We start from the raw sequence: 15,982 nt of genomic DNA, 5'->3' as shown, positions 1-15,982 counted from the left end.
GGTGTGTATTCGCAGTGCCCGAGTAATGTAGTTAGTTGACTTCTGCTGTGCATGGGTGTTCTGATCACTCTTTATGTGCCGTAACACTGTTGTGCAAGTGCACTATAAGTTGTCTAATTAAGTGCTGTGACATTGTACTTTTTTTGTTGTTGTTGCCCCTCCTGCTTGGGCCTAAGTATAGGCCTGCAGAACCTGTAAATAAATAAATAAATAAAATAAATAAATAATGTTATCCTTTTGTATTGGTAGCTTTTCCACCAGCAACCACCTTGCAGCGCAAGAACATCTGAAATATGCTACAACTAAGAACAATGCCTCAAAGTGTCATCACTATATTAGCATATATTAAGTGCCTTTAGGAAAAATGAGCAATCTTACGCATGACAGAAGCTGCACAAATCTAGAACCACACCTAACCCAATCTGTTTTTTAAGTTCCTTCAGCTTTCTTCTAAAATGGCAAAGGCTTGTATAATTGCTACCGCGTCACACGTACAATGTTCCAGGAAAGGTTTACCAAAATACGGGTGCAGTGCAGAACCATTGGGTTTGCATCAGTGTTGCAAATGCGATGGTATGCATACCACCAGAAATGCATAGTATGCATAGTTGCACCAGTAGTATGCACAGTAGTATGCATATCACCAGAGGTATGCATATCACCAGTTTGAGACCATGAAAGGTGCTTTCCCACATTTGTTACAAAGCCTAATAAAAAATGTGCAGGTTATTTTTTTTAGAGACGATTTAATTGAAAAATCGATGCAGCTGCACTTGCAACACAGCTGAGAGATGTAAAACTAGTTGGCCCATGATGACGGCGCATGGAGTTTATTGACGCAAGGGCTGGGCCTAGCCAAACGGTTAAATAATACTTTCTGTCATACAGGAGAACTGTGCTCACCGTGGAGTCTGCCGAGATATTCCTGGAGAACACGGAGAGCGCTGGGAGGCATTTCTGCGAGTAGAGAAGGATGAAGCACGGTTAATTACACAGGAGGATGACACAGAGGAGGTTGAAGTCATTTTCGAGAGGACATTTTTCCGGGGGCCTACTTCGTCCCTTTGTCAATGCACCTTCTGACCATAGTACACATTCTGTCGAATGCTGTGTCGATAACGTGGCTTTCAGAAATGACCTTTTCCTAGAGCTATGCAGCAAGGGTTAGATTGACTGCAAGTGGCAGAAAAATGTCACAGTCCCCATGGTTTTCAAATAGCCATACGTTTAGCAATATATGCGCATCAAAGGTTGACTGATCAGTGCTACGTCGCTTGTCACTTCCTTTTTATTCCCGAAATAAAAACAAAGATAAAACAGGCCACACTGTGTTTAGAGGGCCTCTTTCGAACTTGAATGACACGAGCATTATTGAATAACACTGTTTTGTACGGTGACTGTTCTTAGCAAGCCTGTTGAAAAGGTCACCCTCACTACACAAAATTAAGTTCCCTTCCCACAATGCAGATGCGTACTGTGGGCAGCTGCAGTTTGTGGGACATATCCATTTATAAAAATGAAAACGAGAGAGAGAGAGTGGGAGAAGAAGAGGCACACGTGAACGGCATTCCCCTCAAAAGCAAGTGTGCCGTGTGTCAGATAATGCACTGACATGTTGTGATCAGCTCGCGTGACTTGAAAATGGATCGTTCTTTAAACCGAGCGAATGTAATTCCAACACCATCTGTTCACTAGAATGATATGCTGTTTTAATACACGTGTGCTGCTAAAGCCTAGAAAAAGAAAGCAATCCTGGTACTGTGCAACGGTAGTTTCATCTAAAACAATGAGCCTCTGTAAACTTTATAATGCGCTTAAAACCCCACTAAAGTTGCCTTCATAAGAACAATGAAAAAAACTGTCATGTGCCTGGATTTAGATACACGTTTAGATACATGTTAGAGAAGCCCAGGTAGTCAAAAGTCAATCCGGAGTCTAACAAAATGGCACTCCTACCAGTAAAATTGTGGCTTTACTATGTGAAACACTGGAGTTATAGCAGTTTGGTTTATTATGATGGTGTTAGAAATTTTAAGGTAGCTTGTTATATATTACATGCTTGGAATGCCACATGAATGTAGGCATATCCCCAACCATGCACGACCAAAATGCACAATATTGCGGGACCCCAGTAGGAGAACTTTGAAGTTGCACTGATGCGTGTCCTTTAATAAAGTAGGTTTACGTTCCCCTTTCTGACTTACAGAGCTATTTCTTATGGCAAGAATGATATTTTCTGGTAATACAGAAGTGTAATTCACCAATTTTGCTCACAGTCAAGAGACCCAAAAGAAAAAAAAGATTCTAGCTGTTTTAGTAAGCTACAAGAGTACCGAAAAAAAAAAAAAAACTTTTGTGAGAAGTCTCTTGGTAAGCCAGAAAAAAATGAGGGGAAAAAAAAGCAGGCGTGCCTGCCACCCTTCCAACAGCAGCTTAACACGAAGTCAATTTTTACAGCTTCTGCTCAGGCATAATTGGCTGAATCGGGGATTGAGATTAGCAACTTTACAGTAAAATACAAAACACAAGAATGTACAAAAATGTGCGATATCACACCGACATCACTCTGTGGATGATAAAAACTTTTAAAAATGAGTTTCACCCTCACTTTTTCTTCTAATTATCAACTTTTCCTACTGTCGCATCCACAAGAAAAGATTTTTGAAAGCATACTGCATCATTGTACCTAAAATGATTTAACGACTTCATTTAATGCTCCTCTTAAGTGTCTTAAAAAATAAGGGAATTGAGTGTTGTCACTGTGTATGGGTAGATGAACCAAGATGTTATATAACTTCGCTTTGCTAAATTTTTCGCAGTTTCGTGTATGAAACTTCCACGAGTGCATTGGTGAAAGGATGCCCAACAACGCTATACGCTTTTCATGTTAAAGGAAGTGCCTTTTGAAGCAACAGCTCACTGGACGGTCCGATAGTGGAGTGAGCATTGGATCACACAAAATGGCCACATCATCACAGCGAGACCTTTAGTCTTTGCAAGCGTTATCCTTTATCACAGGAAGCATAAATGCAATCCAGGCTGTTGCTATTCTGTCGTTCTTATCATGGCAAACAATGCAAAGCCCGCCGTAATTAGTTCTCGCCAAACTGAATGCTGAGAACAAGGTGTTCACACCGCAATGAGCTGATCAAGTCTACTTCCTCTCAACTCTTTAAAGGAGTGGTGACACAATATATTTTTTACCAGGCTCCTTATTCTTTTTTCATTTCTTTTCTTTCTTTTCTGCATTAACTGGAGATACAGACGTGTTTTAAAACTTTCTTTCCAGCGAATGTTACAGCTACCACCTGTTAGATTCATTTGGCTAGACATGTACAAAGTACTTGTTTATTTTTTTGAATGAGCAACACCATAGCTGCTTTTACTGCCACATGGCATCATAAAACTTTGGCTGTGTCAAGGCATGATGATAAAGCTGACAATGCCAGGTCTGGCATTTCCAGACAAATTTAATATTTAAATATCTCGTGTATGCCAACCCCTACAGTTGGCAATACTGAAACTTCTATGTGTAACAAGCACATGATGATGTCACTACAACTCTGAAGGTATTTGTCTGTACTTTGTTGACTGTTACCTTTTATTGCCTTCTACTTTGTAAACAATGTAACAGCTGGCCACAATAGTTGTAGCTTTGGAACCACTTTTATATATAACCAATAACCGAGGGAAAGGTTCCACATATCCAAACAACTACCCAATCGCTGCATTTTAAGCCAAGGAAAGTCGGCCGCCACGTTCCGCTTACCTGGCAGCCACATTAATGCAGTCCTGAACCACCTTTCCAATTGAATGGGGCACTGAATGACTTTAGTATCACAGTTTATTGCCTAGTGAATCAATTGCCACAAAAACTTCTTCAGTTCGTCAAGAACAAGCGGAGTTACAGGGATTTGTTACACACTTTAAGTGCCTTCTCTCTTCTCTCAACCTGACAAGCTCATTGGACGCTACACAGGGACGGATGGCAAGGGGGAAGGAAGTTGCATCCACACACATCATGGACTTGAGCGCACGTAATGAAACACAATCGCTCTCTCCCACTGTGACTCAGGTGAGCAAGTGTGGCTACTGTGTAACGTTAGGAGACTATGGAGCACGGCAAGAAGCACATCTGATCCAAGCGGCGCTCTTGATTTAAGTCAGCTATTGGCTAATAGCATGCTATCTGGTAGTTGACGCCAAACAGCAGGTGCCCCACCCACCAAAGAGAGTGAGGACGGGCCTCTGCATGAAGAGAGCATGCCTGAGAATATGAACTTTACACTCCACTTCTAAACATTCCTTGCCACACACGACTGCAAGATTTGGCTGACCTGTTCATAGCAGCGTCTCCTTTTCTCACCAAGCTTGACGAATGGTTCATGACCCCTTTAAACTAAATTTCACTCTAAGTCCACTGCACTTAAAATCAATTAGAGGTTCATCAACCAAGCATACTTTTAAAATTGTCAAAACCACAGCAACACATAAGAACAAAAGCACATATTCAGTGATGTCTTTGAAACAGTGAACGCCTAGCTGTTTTCGTTTTATTTTTTTCATGTCGTTGACATTATCCATGTTGATCTGGTACGTTGTATGTCAATGTTATATAAATACTCATTGGTATGTGTAGTATTCAAACGTGTGCTGCTACAGCAAACAAACATCGGTTGTTAGTAAGCAATTCCAACCCGTTAATTTCCCTTCACTGTGCTCTGCTCAGCCTGCGAAAATCAAAATGCTAAGATCCAGCACAGTTTTATAATTATTGGCATATCACGTACAAACAGAAGATGAAATATCAGCATGTCTCCCCCCAGCAAATGTCTGATGCATAATTATTTATTCATCTATATCACACATGTTCACACACATCATTTCTTGAGGCTTTCTGACATTCTGATTACCAAATTGTACTGAGGCAACTAACAATACATCTTATCAGCTGGAAATCAAGCAGGACGTGGAGGCCGTTGTACTTCTGTACTGCAGTCGAACTGGATAAAACAAGAATTACACGAACCACTTGAACATATCAGGCTTAGATGCAAAGCCTAAGAGCCCTGAGAGAGAGGCACCTGTCAGAACTGCAAACGAATATTTCGCACGAGTGAAAGTTTTGCCATGGTGGACACTATCTACAAATTTACATTAGCATTATAAGTGGCTGCACAAGTGGGACACTGAAGAGCAACGGCGTGATCTTGATGTTAAACGAAAACCCTCTGCATGCCACTTAGGTGAACATACACCTTATGTTACAGATGACAAATAGCAGCAGCCCTTAACCAGCAATTTATTGAGCAGCTTGCATGCATGCACAATAAATAAAAATGTCTAGCATGATAGAGAGTGTGATCCAAGAAGGAATTCATTGTGAAGCTAGGTCAACCAGTTGATGCAAGGTCACACGTTGAAAATGCCACTGAAGTAGCACATAGCATTCTAGCAGAAAGACAACATAGGTGCCATGTGCTGCATTTTTGTTCTCATGCCTTGTCTCGAGACTGCTATCAAGAGACGCAATGCATACCTTGACTGCGGCTCTGCTCAAATGAAATGTTAGTGAAAAGTGAACTCTGTCTCTCCTCTGTTGCACTAAGTTATGAATAAAAAAAAAAAGCACATGCGAAAAACAAATTGTGTAAAGAAGTGCAAGAAGCCAGTGACCTAGAAGTGTCAAGGCCTGACCTTCCCACAAGGCCATGCAAACGAGAGGGTGCGAGAGAGAGGTCGAGTAGGAAATAAAAAAGAGAGAGAGAGAGGAAGTGGGGAACCATCTATCTACGGCACAGTCGTCACACGCACAGACCTCTGGAGGGCAGCAAGAGTCACCGTCCGACAGGTGCAGCATCGTCTGCTGCGCACGTGTCTGCTCGAGTCACGCAAACAATGTCAAGGTCCTCAACGCGCAAGAGGGTCACTACTGCGACACTTTACTCTATGAAAGAACGCAGCCGGTTTCGAGCAAGCCGGCACGCAGCAGTGCTCGCGTCTGTCTCCGTATTCTCACAAGCGTGCGGGACAGACGATTGGAGGTCACCGCCGCGGCAGCTGTGCATATGCACAGTGCGCGAGACTTGGCTTTGAACACTCCGAACGAGAGACATCCCCTCTTGCTGGAGACGAGCCAGACGCTGCGCAGGCTCCCCCTGGCTGGGCTGCTTCAGAATAGAAAATAGGGGTTTGTTTCTTTTTTTTTCCTCTTCTTTCTTTTCCAATGCTGTCAACGAGGCGAGAGAAATGCCCGTGGCTTTGGCCAACACCCACGCACAGGTAATCAGAAAGAAACAAAGGGAGAATGTAGGACGCTTCGCTAGCACGTCGCATCGAAGTGGCAAGAAACGGCGGAGCTGCATGCCTCAGCGAGTGTGTCCCATAATGCTTGATGTCTGAGGGAGGAGAGCTTGTTGCAATTATTGCAGCTACTTGTTCGCTTATACATGGCTAAAGTTCAAGGAGGCCATCACCACATAGCAGTTGAAGTATGAGGAACAAAAAGAAGGTTTAGTGAATGTGCAAATGAAATGTCCCTACAGGCAGTGCTATTTACCTTACTCAATGTTTCCTTAAGCTTAACACTATTTCTTGATATTTTTTTCAGTGGCGAAATTCTGAAATTTTGGGAAGCAGCACAGCTCAGTAGAGCAGCCATACATTACTCTAGAGTGTACCTCAATACTACAAAAACTAAAATTAACATAATAATAATATTAATAATAATAAATCAATAAATAATAAGGAAGAAGATGAGAATGATAGGTTAAACACAAGAAAAATTTACATTGAATTGCTTTTCTATGGTGTCTACAAATGCAACCTCCAGCTGAGATCAATAGACAGGCATATTCTGAATTGTGAGTACCATCAACGAAGATGCTGGAAATATTAAACTAATTTTGGAAGCATAACTATATCACTGGAAATATGCCAAAACACTGAAACTAAAGACGTATTATGCCAAGCATAACGGCACAGCATCCACAAGTCTAGCCTTCCCCGAAGCTAAGCGTGTTGGCTTGTGTGACTAATTTAGTGCACTAAGAACCTAAAGCAAAGCAGGGCAAGGTCTATTTTCAGACCAGGCATGGGCCAATAGAGCAGTCGCAAGTTGCAAATTCTTTTGCCAGTAGGAAAGGGACTCATTCGTCACTGCTGTTTGTTGACAAAGAACCTCTAAGCTTCCGCTGCACACAACATTGGTTGGCCATCTTTAGCGTTTTGTAAAGGAGGAGAGCAGGCTCCTCATCAAAATAATTGTTAGAACAACTGTTACTTTAATATTACAGCTTAGTTACACGCAGAAGCAAGTAGTACAATAATTCAAGGCACAACCATCATCTGCCAAGAAAAATCCACGGAGCAATTTTCCGCGTTTCGAGATAAGACTGTGCTCTTTACACACAATAAGCCCTCAAGTTTCGGTGGATTACAGTTGACCAAATAGGTGGCTTCATCTATTATCTTATCAAAATTCATTTTGTAGTCATGAGGAGGCAGTGACCGTAAGTGGAGGTCACTGGTCATTAGATGGAACCTTAAGCTCGAATTATGCTACAATGTACGTATGTACTACATAGATATCTATAATATGTTGCGTACTACTCACTTAGCGGACTAACGCGATAGTGTTAAACGACCCACGTCACAGAAATTCTGGTGTTAGCAGCATTGTCCGTGCATGAAAAATCGCAATGGATGCAAAGAATAAAAATCATGGGTTCGAGCTGGAATCAAACCCAAGCATTCTGTGTAGCATTCAGGTGTTCTATCACAGAGCTACGCCAGTGCTTGAAGGTGTTTTGAACAGAAAAGAAACCCTACACAGGCGTCATGTAGGTTGGGGAGTCACATTAATGGATGCAATATTGCGTGGCAGAGGTGTAGAGTCCTACGAGACATTGCACCATGTGAATCGTGCAACAAGTGGGTGGTTTAAAGGCCAACCCATCACAGATGTCAGCCCTCTTACTGCTCTGCCAAAATTTATCATCAGTATTCATCATCAGTAGCAGCATCAACAAAGTGTACAGCTGTGTAGGTGCCCGTATTGCCTAATGGACTTGCAGTCAGTACTCCACTACTTCACAAAATGTTAATAATAATTCTTGGGGTTTAACATACCAAAACCACTATGTGATTATGAGGGACACCGCAGCAGAAGGCTCTGGAAATTTTGACCACCTGGGGTTCTTTTGTGTGCACCTCTAAGTACACAAGCCTCAAGCATTTTCGCCTCCATCGAAAATGCGGCTGCTGTGGCCGAAATTCGATCCTAGGTCAGCAGTTAGCACCATAACCACTAGACCACCGTGACGGGTACTTCGCAACTGCACTATCAGTAGGTACCCCAGGAGAGCTTACAACTGCCAATGCCAGGTTCACGGACGTTCCTTTCCTCACAGCATGGTTGAGGTATCCGCTGAGAAGAGAAGCGTGGCAAGAGAATGAGGCCTAATAACGCTATTGCATACTACTCTTGAAGGTGAAGCTCAAGCATCCTCCAAGTTTTTTGCATGACATGCTAACCTGCAGATTTGCAAACAGCAATCACTTTCTTGGAATTTGTCAATTTCCCTATTCAGCTTTGAATTGTGGAATAGCATTCCATATAATGGGACACAACTGCATGAGCTTTTCAATGGCTTCCAAAATTGGGTCGATGGTATATAATGTTGTAGGCAATCAAATCAAATGCGACCGTGACGTCAATATTGTTACTTTATTCAAATGAATTTTATTTCAAACGGTGCTCAAATAAAAAACGCCAGGCCTGCGCGGAACATGCAGCACAGTCACGACGACAGCTGGAGGAGTGGCCTTTCTAGAGCCCGTTGTAAACTCTCTTGGGGTGACTTCTACAAGTAAACCCGACTGGAGGGCTGGTTGGTACCGCATTTCTTAAGTTTCAGCGCAAGGAGACACAAACACGAGCAAGAAGGGACGAGGACACGGCGCTGTGTCCTCGTCCCTTCTTGCTCGTGTTTGTGTCTCCTTGCGCTGAAACTTAAGTTCTACAAGTACACTACATAGCAAGTTACCCACTATGCTGTAAATCGTCATAATTTCGCGAAGTAGGAAATCATCCACAATGCCATTATTCATGAACCTGTGGAGAAATGAGCTACCCACTACGCGTCTGTAAAGCATTGTGTGCACCTTGTTCATGTAGGTGTGTGTCCTCGTGGAAAAAAGAAAAACATATTCAAATAACTTTGCACGGACCAGAGTCAGCTGCAGCTATGTTCTCAGTGGCTGAGTGAGTTTAGAAGAAGAGCCAAATAAAGATGGCGGCATGTCATTATGAGCTTGGAGTACCGTAGCAATACACCTCTAATACAGGTAGAGGTCATGCTCTCACAAGCGATTTCCTACCTATTTGAACACGGTGTGCTTCCAAACGAAACAAAGGAGGAGTTGCAAGAGCATTGCAACACCGCAAGGGAAAACACGAAGAAGAAAGATGTTCTATCGTCAAATGCTCTTTGGACATCTGAAGTTTTATTGTTGCTAAAGCATATGTTTAGAGGCAAAGCTTTACTTACTAACAGAATTTAATCCTCGTATCTAACACAGGACCTACAAAAGGCCTTGCAGCAGAAGGCTCCATAATCACTCTACCTACGTGAAGTTCTATATTCACCCAAAGCTCAGCACACTGGCATGTTTGGATTCCGACCACCCCACCCCCTTTAATTTAAATAAAACCACCATGGCAAAGAACTGAACCTGCGACCTTGACTTTGGCCGCACATCAAGAGAGCAGCAAGTCCGCAAAGTGCTTTAACAGCTTACGAAAAAAAAGAAAACTGCCCAGTTCAGTGATTCAACACTACCACCTGTTTCTATTCCTACAGAGAAGAGGCATCAACTTTTCTAAATAGTTCATATTTAGAGTAACAAAAAGAAAAAAAGAATTGCTGCAGATATACAATGCGCCCTTTTGGAATCTACGTACTGCGAACCTTCTCTATACCTTCACCCAATGCTCGATGCGCATGACACGACATGTCTCTAGGTTTCTTCCACCCGCTCTTCATAACAGGGTGTAATTTCCCCAAAGTGGGCAATCATTACCAACCAGAGCTCATCCATTTTTAGCTGGGCTACAAAGAGAAGTAAATTAGAAGACCAGAAGTAGAAACCAGAAGTAAATTAAGAGTCCAGATGTGCAAATCAGGTGAACATGAGAGCAAAGGTGCATATTTGCAAGTCACTTGAACGACTGGGAGTGGAATAATGGAGGTAGGGAACGACCTGTTTGGCAAGGGAGCAGCAGCGGCAGCCGTTGTCAGGGGAACACAAGAAGGCTAACAAACAAAGCTTTCCTTTCAAACACACACACATACACACACACACATACAGCTTTCCGATCATACAGAACTAAACAAATCACTACGGATCATCTGCTTTTTTCGCTACGCTTCTCAACTGGTGACGCAAGTTGCTGCTGGGGTACGTAGCCCGCTTGGTGCCTCTAGGTAAAAGGCATCATTTTATTTTGTTTTCTAGCCCCCATAGACGAACATTTAGAAATTCAAACAAATGAAATCTGGGAGCCCTCTTACTTTGTCAGATCTAGGACAGTTTGCACTGGTATGAAGTTAGGTAGGCCTTGCTAATTAAAACAAGGGATCCGGACACCAAACAAAACAATTTTATAACAAATATACTAACGTCTCAGCTCTCTCGCTGGAGCCTTGTTCATCTTGTTCGTTGTCTGGATCCCCCCCCCCCTTTTTTAATCGTTTGATCACGACCAAATGGGCTTCCGTCATCCTCTGGATATCATCCGTAAGCCTGCTAACTGTGCAGCTGAAAGCAGCTAGCTCAACACAGCAATCTACCGAAACCACCAGTGCATGATAAAAGAAAGTCAAGCAGGTGCGTCCAAGCACAACTAGCCCATACATAAAAGGCTTCAGACAGGTCAACAGTCTTTTTTCCCAGCTGTGACACAGCAGAGAGCGCCTGCACATGTTCAGGCTGCAAAGCACATGCACAGTTAAGCACTAATGCAAGACTGCTGCTTTTGTGTCACAGAGTTGAGAGGAACGCGGCATGTACTGCATGCAGACAGGTTTTCTGCACATCCGGCAGCTTTAGTTGGGGACCCCATTTCCAGCACTGTGGAACTTGATTGACGAGAATAGTCGCGATAAAATGAGATAGAACTGCCCAGGAATATTGTGCGCACTTGATATCATCACAACCAAATGAGGTCATCGGTTTTATGGCAGCAAATAAAAGATATGACTGATTTTAGCTCAGCGACCCTATTACAGTACGACTAATCTTGCCTTTTCAAAGTGAATTTAGGCTTATGTCATTCAGAAATTTACTGCTTCCTGTCGTGGCTTTTGTGACCTTGCTGGCATGTTTGTCCCATCCCTAACATAGATGAGTATTTTTATGGTTAACGAAAATGAAATGAAAAAAAAAAAATAAAAGAAGAAAAAAGTAATATCCAGAGAAGTCTTGCCATCCTCAGACTTATGTTTCAAATTTCAGGTGGCCTGGACTGGCATGTTCACTTATACACACAATTTTCATGAGGTGCAAAGAAGCTGCTAAATAAATAAGATCAATATGTTCAAACTTCTTTTTATTATTGAACCCATTCTGGTAAATTTGTTAGTCTTTAGAGAAGCTGTGCCACTTGTACAAGCTTGACTGGGGTTTGTCTAAAATTATCTAGCATAAATGTGTTCTACAATCTAAACAGCAGTGTAATATCTTTCAACAGGGCCTTTACATGGCTCTAACGCTGTCCCTCCACTAATCTCACCACTTTGTATGGGGGCAAATACAGGCAACACCCCTCAAATATTATGCATTCCAAGTCATTGAAAAAGAGAAAAAATACTTTAAAAACCACTGTGGCATTTTTCTTTTACGTCCAGATCATTTAGCACCAATGAACATTTTCAGGGTGCCAATGAGCACTAATATAAAAAAATGTGCCTTGGTAATATAAGGCTACATATGGGACTCAACTTGGCCCTATCAAGTACTTTTTATGTTTTGACACAGACATTGACAATCCCTCTAAACAAGTGAAAATTCGCTGCTTTAATGGGGCATTCTTAGTCGTCCTTGTTTGCTGGTGGCAGAAACGTAAAAGAAGGGATGCGGCAAGCTACACAGGTTCTGTAAAAGGCAATTTTTTAACAAGAACATCTTGTGCCCATGCAAATGAGCGAATGATTACTGTTCAGGATAGACCAAGCATTTCAATGTGTGCCGAGAGAACCACCCTTTCACCTCCCAACCCCCCGCCCCCCACCCACACACACACACGTTTGCTACCCTGCATCCACCAGACATACATATTAATAATTTTTCCATCTGTGCCTTTAACAAAATTGCTAACATGGCACCCTCAACTGTACACTAGATGTCTAAATGGGCAATAATATCAGAAGAAAAATATAATTATTTTTTAAACTAGCAATTAGTATACTTTGACCTTGCATCTTTATTAGTCAATCTTGCACCACACAATTTATAGTAGGATCTGCAGACAGTGAAAAAATTCGCAACAGCTTTGACTCTTCAAGGTGAAAACCCCCAGCTGTCTGTACCTGGAGATTGGCTTCCATATCTGTCAGCCAAAAAAAAAAAAAAAAAAATCAAGGTAGGTCGCATTGTTATCTGGCAGGGTCATGAGCTGCTTCATGCATGTTTAGTCTGTAGCGAGTGACCCAAAAAAAGCTTATAAAAGATAAGATAGCGGAACGTGCAGTCACACGTGAGGCAAGCCAATGTCACACCAGGTATTGCACTGAAGATAAGAACTGTACTGTTAGTGTACGTGCGTATGCATGGCATAAGAATGCATATCACATTTCATAGCACTGAGACCTACATTCCCACCATGCTTGCATGTACAAACGCTTATCAGGCGGTAGCTGCGTACTTCCCGTTCTATCCTCCACACTGCAGTCGTGATGGGCTAAGGCTTGAAGTGATAGCCACTTCTGACTTATGTGCTTTGTAACCCTAGCCGATAACACGTTGCCGTGACCCGAAATTTTTGCATATGTCATGGCTCCGCCTATTACTGAGGTACAATAAAAAACGTTGCAGACGAGAGTTTGTTGTGAAACTAAGCTGTTCACTGCTAATAGCTTAAAATGTACAAAATTAAACGCCGGGCTTTGTATGCGCTTATAACATCAGATTATAATGAGACACGCCCAGTGGAGGACTCCGTATTAATTTTTAGTGCCTGGAGTTTGTTAACAAGCATTTTTAAGCATACGGGTGTTCTTGCATTTCGACCTCATGAAGGTACGACCACTGTGGCAGGGAAGACGCACGCCATCATGCTTAGAAACGCAGTGTTTTTAGAAACCCTTCATGGTAGCTGCCAATGAGATAGTAAGCACTGAAATGCTCACATAAGTGAGAGCCTAGGGGCAAAAAGAAAAAAAAAGTAAATTACCTACCCCATGATACGTACAAAATGTGTAAGAGTTATCCATTCATTAGCACATTTAACTTATAGTAACTACCATGAGTAAATGTGTCGAATGTCACAAATCTTTGATAGATAGAGATTATGCCGACTCAAACAGCTGTGCGCAATTACTGTGGTTAAGCACAGGTTTCAATGGTAAAACTAGGCGAAATGAGAAAGCTGATTTCATTTTCAGCCAGGTCAAACACCTTTCGCTTGCCTTTGGAATTTTTACTGTAGGTGCACACCTATCCGAGAAGAATGAGAAACGCGGCGGGAGCTCGGGGCGTATGGGACGAAGCACACTTGCTGCATGCCAACGACACCGCGCAGCAATTTCCTTTTTCGTTCCTTCTTTCCTGCAAGATGGTATGTCGAGAAATTTTTTCTCCGTAGCGGATCGTATACTTAACCACTTTTCGCCAACGGGCATGACGTAGCAGAGCGGTGAACCAATTAAACAAAAAGAAAAAGAAAGTTATATATAGCACACGTGTATAACGGAAACAACACCTCCGTTAATGAACGTCACAGAGGGTGGGGTGAGCGAGAAAGAGGGATCAACGTGACACCACCGGAAAGTTTAACCCGTTCATCACTGGGGTAGCCCCGGCAGACTGGTCTGCCGACACCGGGAAAAAGACCACGCCGAATGCACTAAAGAGCGCGAGAGAATGCCTAGGCTGCTATCGCCTCCGGTTAGTCTCACTAAAGTAGCGTGTTTACAACGAGCTGTATACATTGCACGCTACAGGCGCAAGGCCTCCGCTGCAAACTGGAACGCTCGATTCGTGAGAAGCCGGCGAAAGGTTATAACACCGGACCGTTCCGATTATCAGGGACGCGCAAAGACGGCGCGGACAAACCTTAAACCAGTCTCGAAATCAGCGTTAAGAAGTGTCCAGGACGGGATGTTTACGAAACGAAAAAAGAAAGGCCACGTCGATCCGTAAGAGAAATCAGCGAAGCACGAATACGAACACACACGTCGACCTGGTTGACCTCAAAACGAGGAAAAACTCCGCGTCTAATTTAATTTGCGTCCAGCAGTCGCCGATGAATGAAATCTTCCGTTAGCTTGTCGCGCAGCCGGTGACGCCGTAAATTACTGTTAGCGTTGTCAACGCCAGTCATTCATTCCGATAGGTTGTTTCTCTCATGCCGCTCAAACGAAGGTCGGGCCTGTGGAAAGCCGCGATGCGTTGGGTCGCAGACCACCACCGATACGGGAGGACGGGATTTTTTTCGGACTTACCTGAGTTTGAATGACGGTGCGAGACGGGAGTAACCGAAAGAGGGCCATGCCGACGAAAATTCCTGCAGGAGGTAAGCCCGGAGAGCACGAGTTTTTTAAAGCACCGTCCAAAACTCGCCGGCCGCCAACAGCCCTTGGAAGCCCACGATGGGAAAAGGGAGTCCGCTACGTCGAAAACGCGAGGCGCGAAGTACGCGAAAGAAAACTCGAAATGTTTCGCTTCAACGCACTGGTTCGTTAATGCTAACCATTTGGTTGACAAATTACACAAAACTTCTTGTTTAGTTTACAGTATAGTTTCTTTTAATTTGTGTAGTGCAAAGTAAGCGGCGTTTTTGAAGGTTGTTAATGCGAAACTTCAAACAACTTTTGCAAACTCATTTTTTGTTCAGCGAAGTTAAAAACAGTTGTCGCGACACCTATTAACGTTAATCTTAACCATGAATGCAATACTTTTAAACAAATTTGCGCAGTAATATTTGTTTTAATTTAGTGTAGGTAGCGCAACACCTTTTACAATATAACACATAACGTAATTGTATTTGTGAAATTAGGTTTTGCTACTGTATTGCCGCGAAGCTAATGCACCGAATATTCGTGCCTCACGTTTTGAGGTTACGTGCTAACCCACCTGCGTGCGCGGCGGCCTGCTGTGAGGCGAAGCTTGCGGAGTTTTCTGCTCACGAGTTTTGCGAATCGCTCATCCAGCGCAAAAGACCCGCACATTTCGGCCCGTAGACATCGGACAGTCGCGCAGAGAGTCGTCTTAAAACTGTCCAACATGGGTACGTGCCTCGAGCAACTTTTGCCATCCACTCGAGCAGTTTTCTTTTCGAGTAGCCGCGTAGTACCAATCGATGGGGCCAGTTTTGGGTGTAGTCATTTCCTAACCGAAAGAAAACCACAGCTGTGACCGTACGCTTCGATATTTTTTGTTTGGTTTGCGTTATGCCTATACTACGCGTTTGCAGAGGCCGATCGGCTTTCTCCTTTAATGTATTGCAGTTACGTTAATTTAAACGGACTCGCACGGGAGCTAAAAAGTTTTCAAATTGGCGTTTTCAATGATCCACTGCTCGAATGTCTGGCCGGCGTATACAGTATTCGTGGTGCGTCTGTAAAATGCACCGTCGTGCGTCGATTACGCTGCTCACTGGCAATATAAATGTATTGATGTGTGCATGCCATGCAATTTTTCCTCTTGGTCGACATCTCCGCATGCTTCCGGCCCAGTTTCTTTCGCGTGCGCCGAATTTTTT

The 15,982-nt window shown here is 43.1% G+C and overlaps 2 protein-coding genes across 6 annotated transcripts in view; one reads left to right on the top strand and one right to left on the bottom strand.

Moving 5' to 3' along the window:
* LOC119386823 (probable citrate synthase 2, mitochondrial) overlaps positions 1-14,929 on the bottom strand; it is a 114,806-nt gene extending 99,877 nt beyond the window's left edge. For 2 of the 5 annotated variants that reach the window (XM_049413256.1, XM_049413255.1), the window contains exons 1-2: positions 14,724-14,928; positions 904-957 (exon numbers count right to left, since the gene is read on the bottom strand). In XM_049413256.1, the coding sequence (XP_049269213.1) occupies positions 904-957; positions 14,724-14,771 (102 nt within the window). In that variant the 5' untranslated portion in view covers positions 14,772-14,928. Of the gene's footprint in view, positions 1-903; positions 958-14,723 lie in introns of all 5 variants that reach the window. The other 3 variants (XM_049413251.1, XM_049413254.1, XM_037654093.2) reach the window with 2 other exon arrangements.
* Positions 1-15,982, top strand: part of LOC119386821 (secernin-2-like) — a 169,570-nt gene that overhangs the window by 39,216 nt on the left and 114,372 nt on the right.

Source organism: Rhipicephalus sanguineus, chromosome 3 (assembly GCF_013339695.2).
Source record: "Rhipicephalus sanguineus isolate Rsan-2018 chromosome 3, BIME_Rsan_1.4, whole genome shotgun sequence".
NCBI classification, from domain to species: Eukaryota; Metazoa; Arthropoda; class Arachnida; order Ixodida; family Ixodidae; genus Rhipicephalus; species Rhipicephalus sanguineus.
This window is presented reverse-complemented; position numbering and strand designations above follow the sequence as displayed.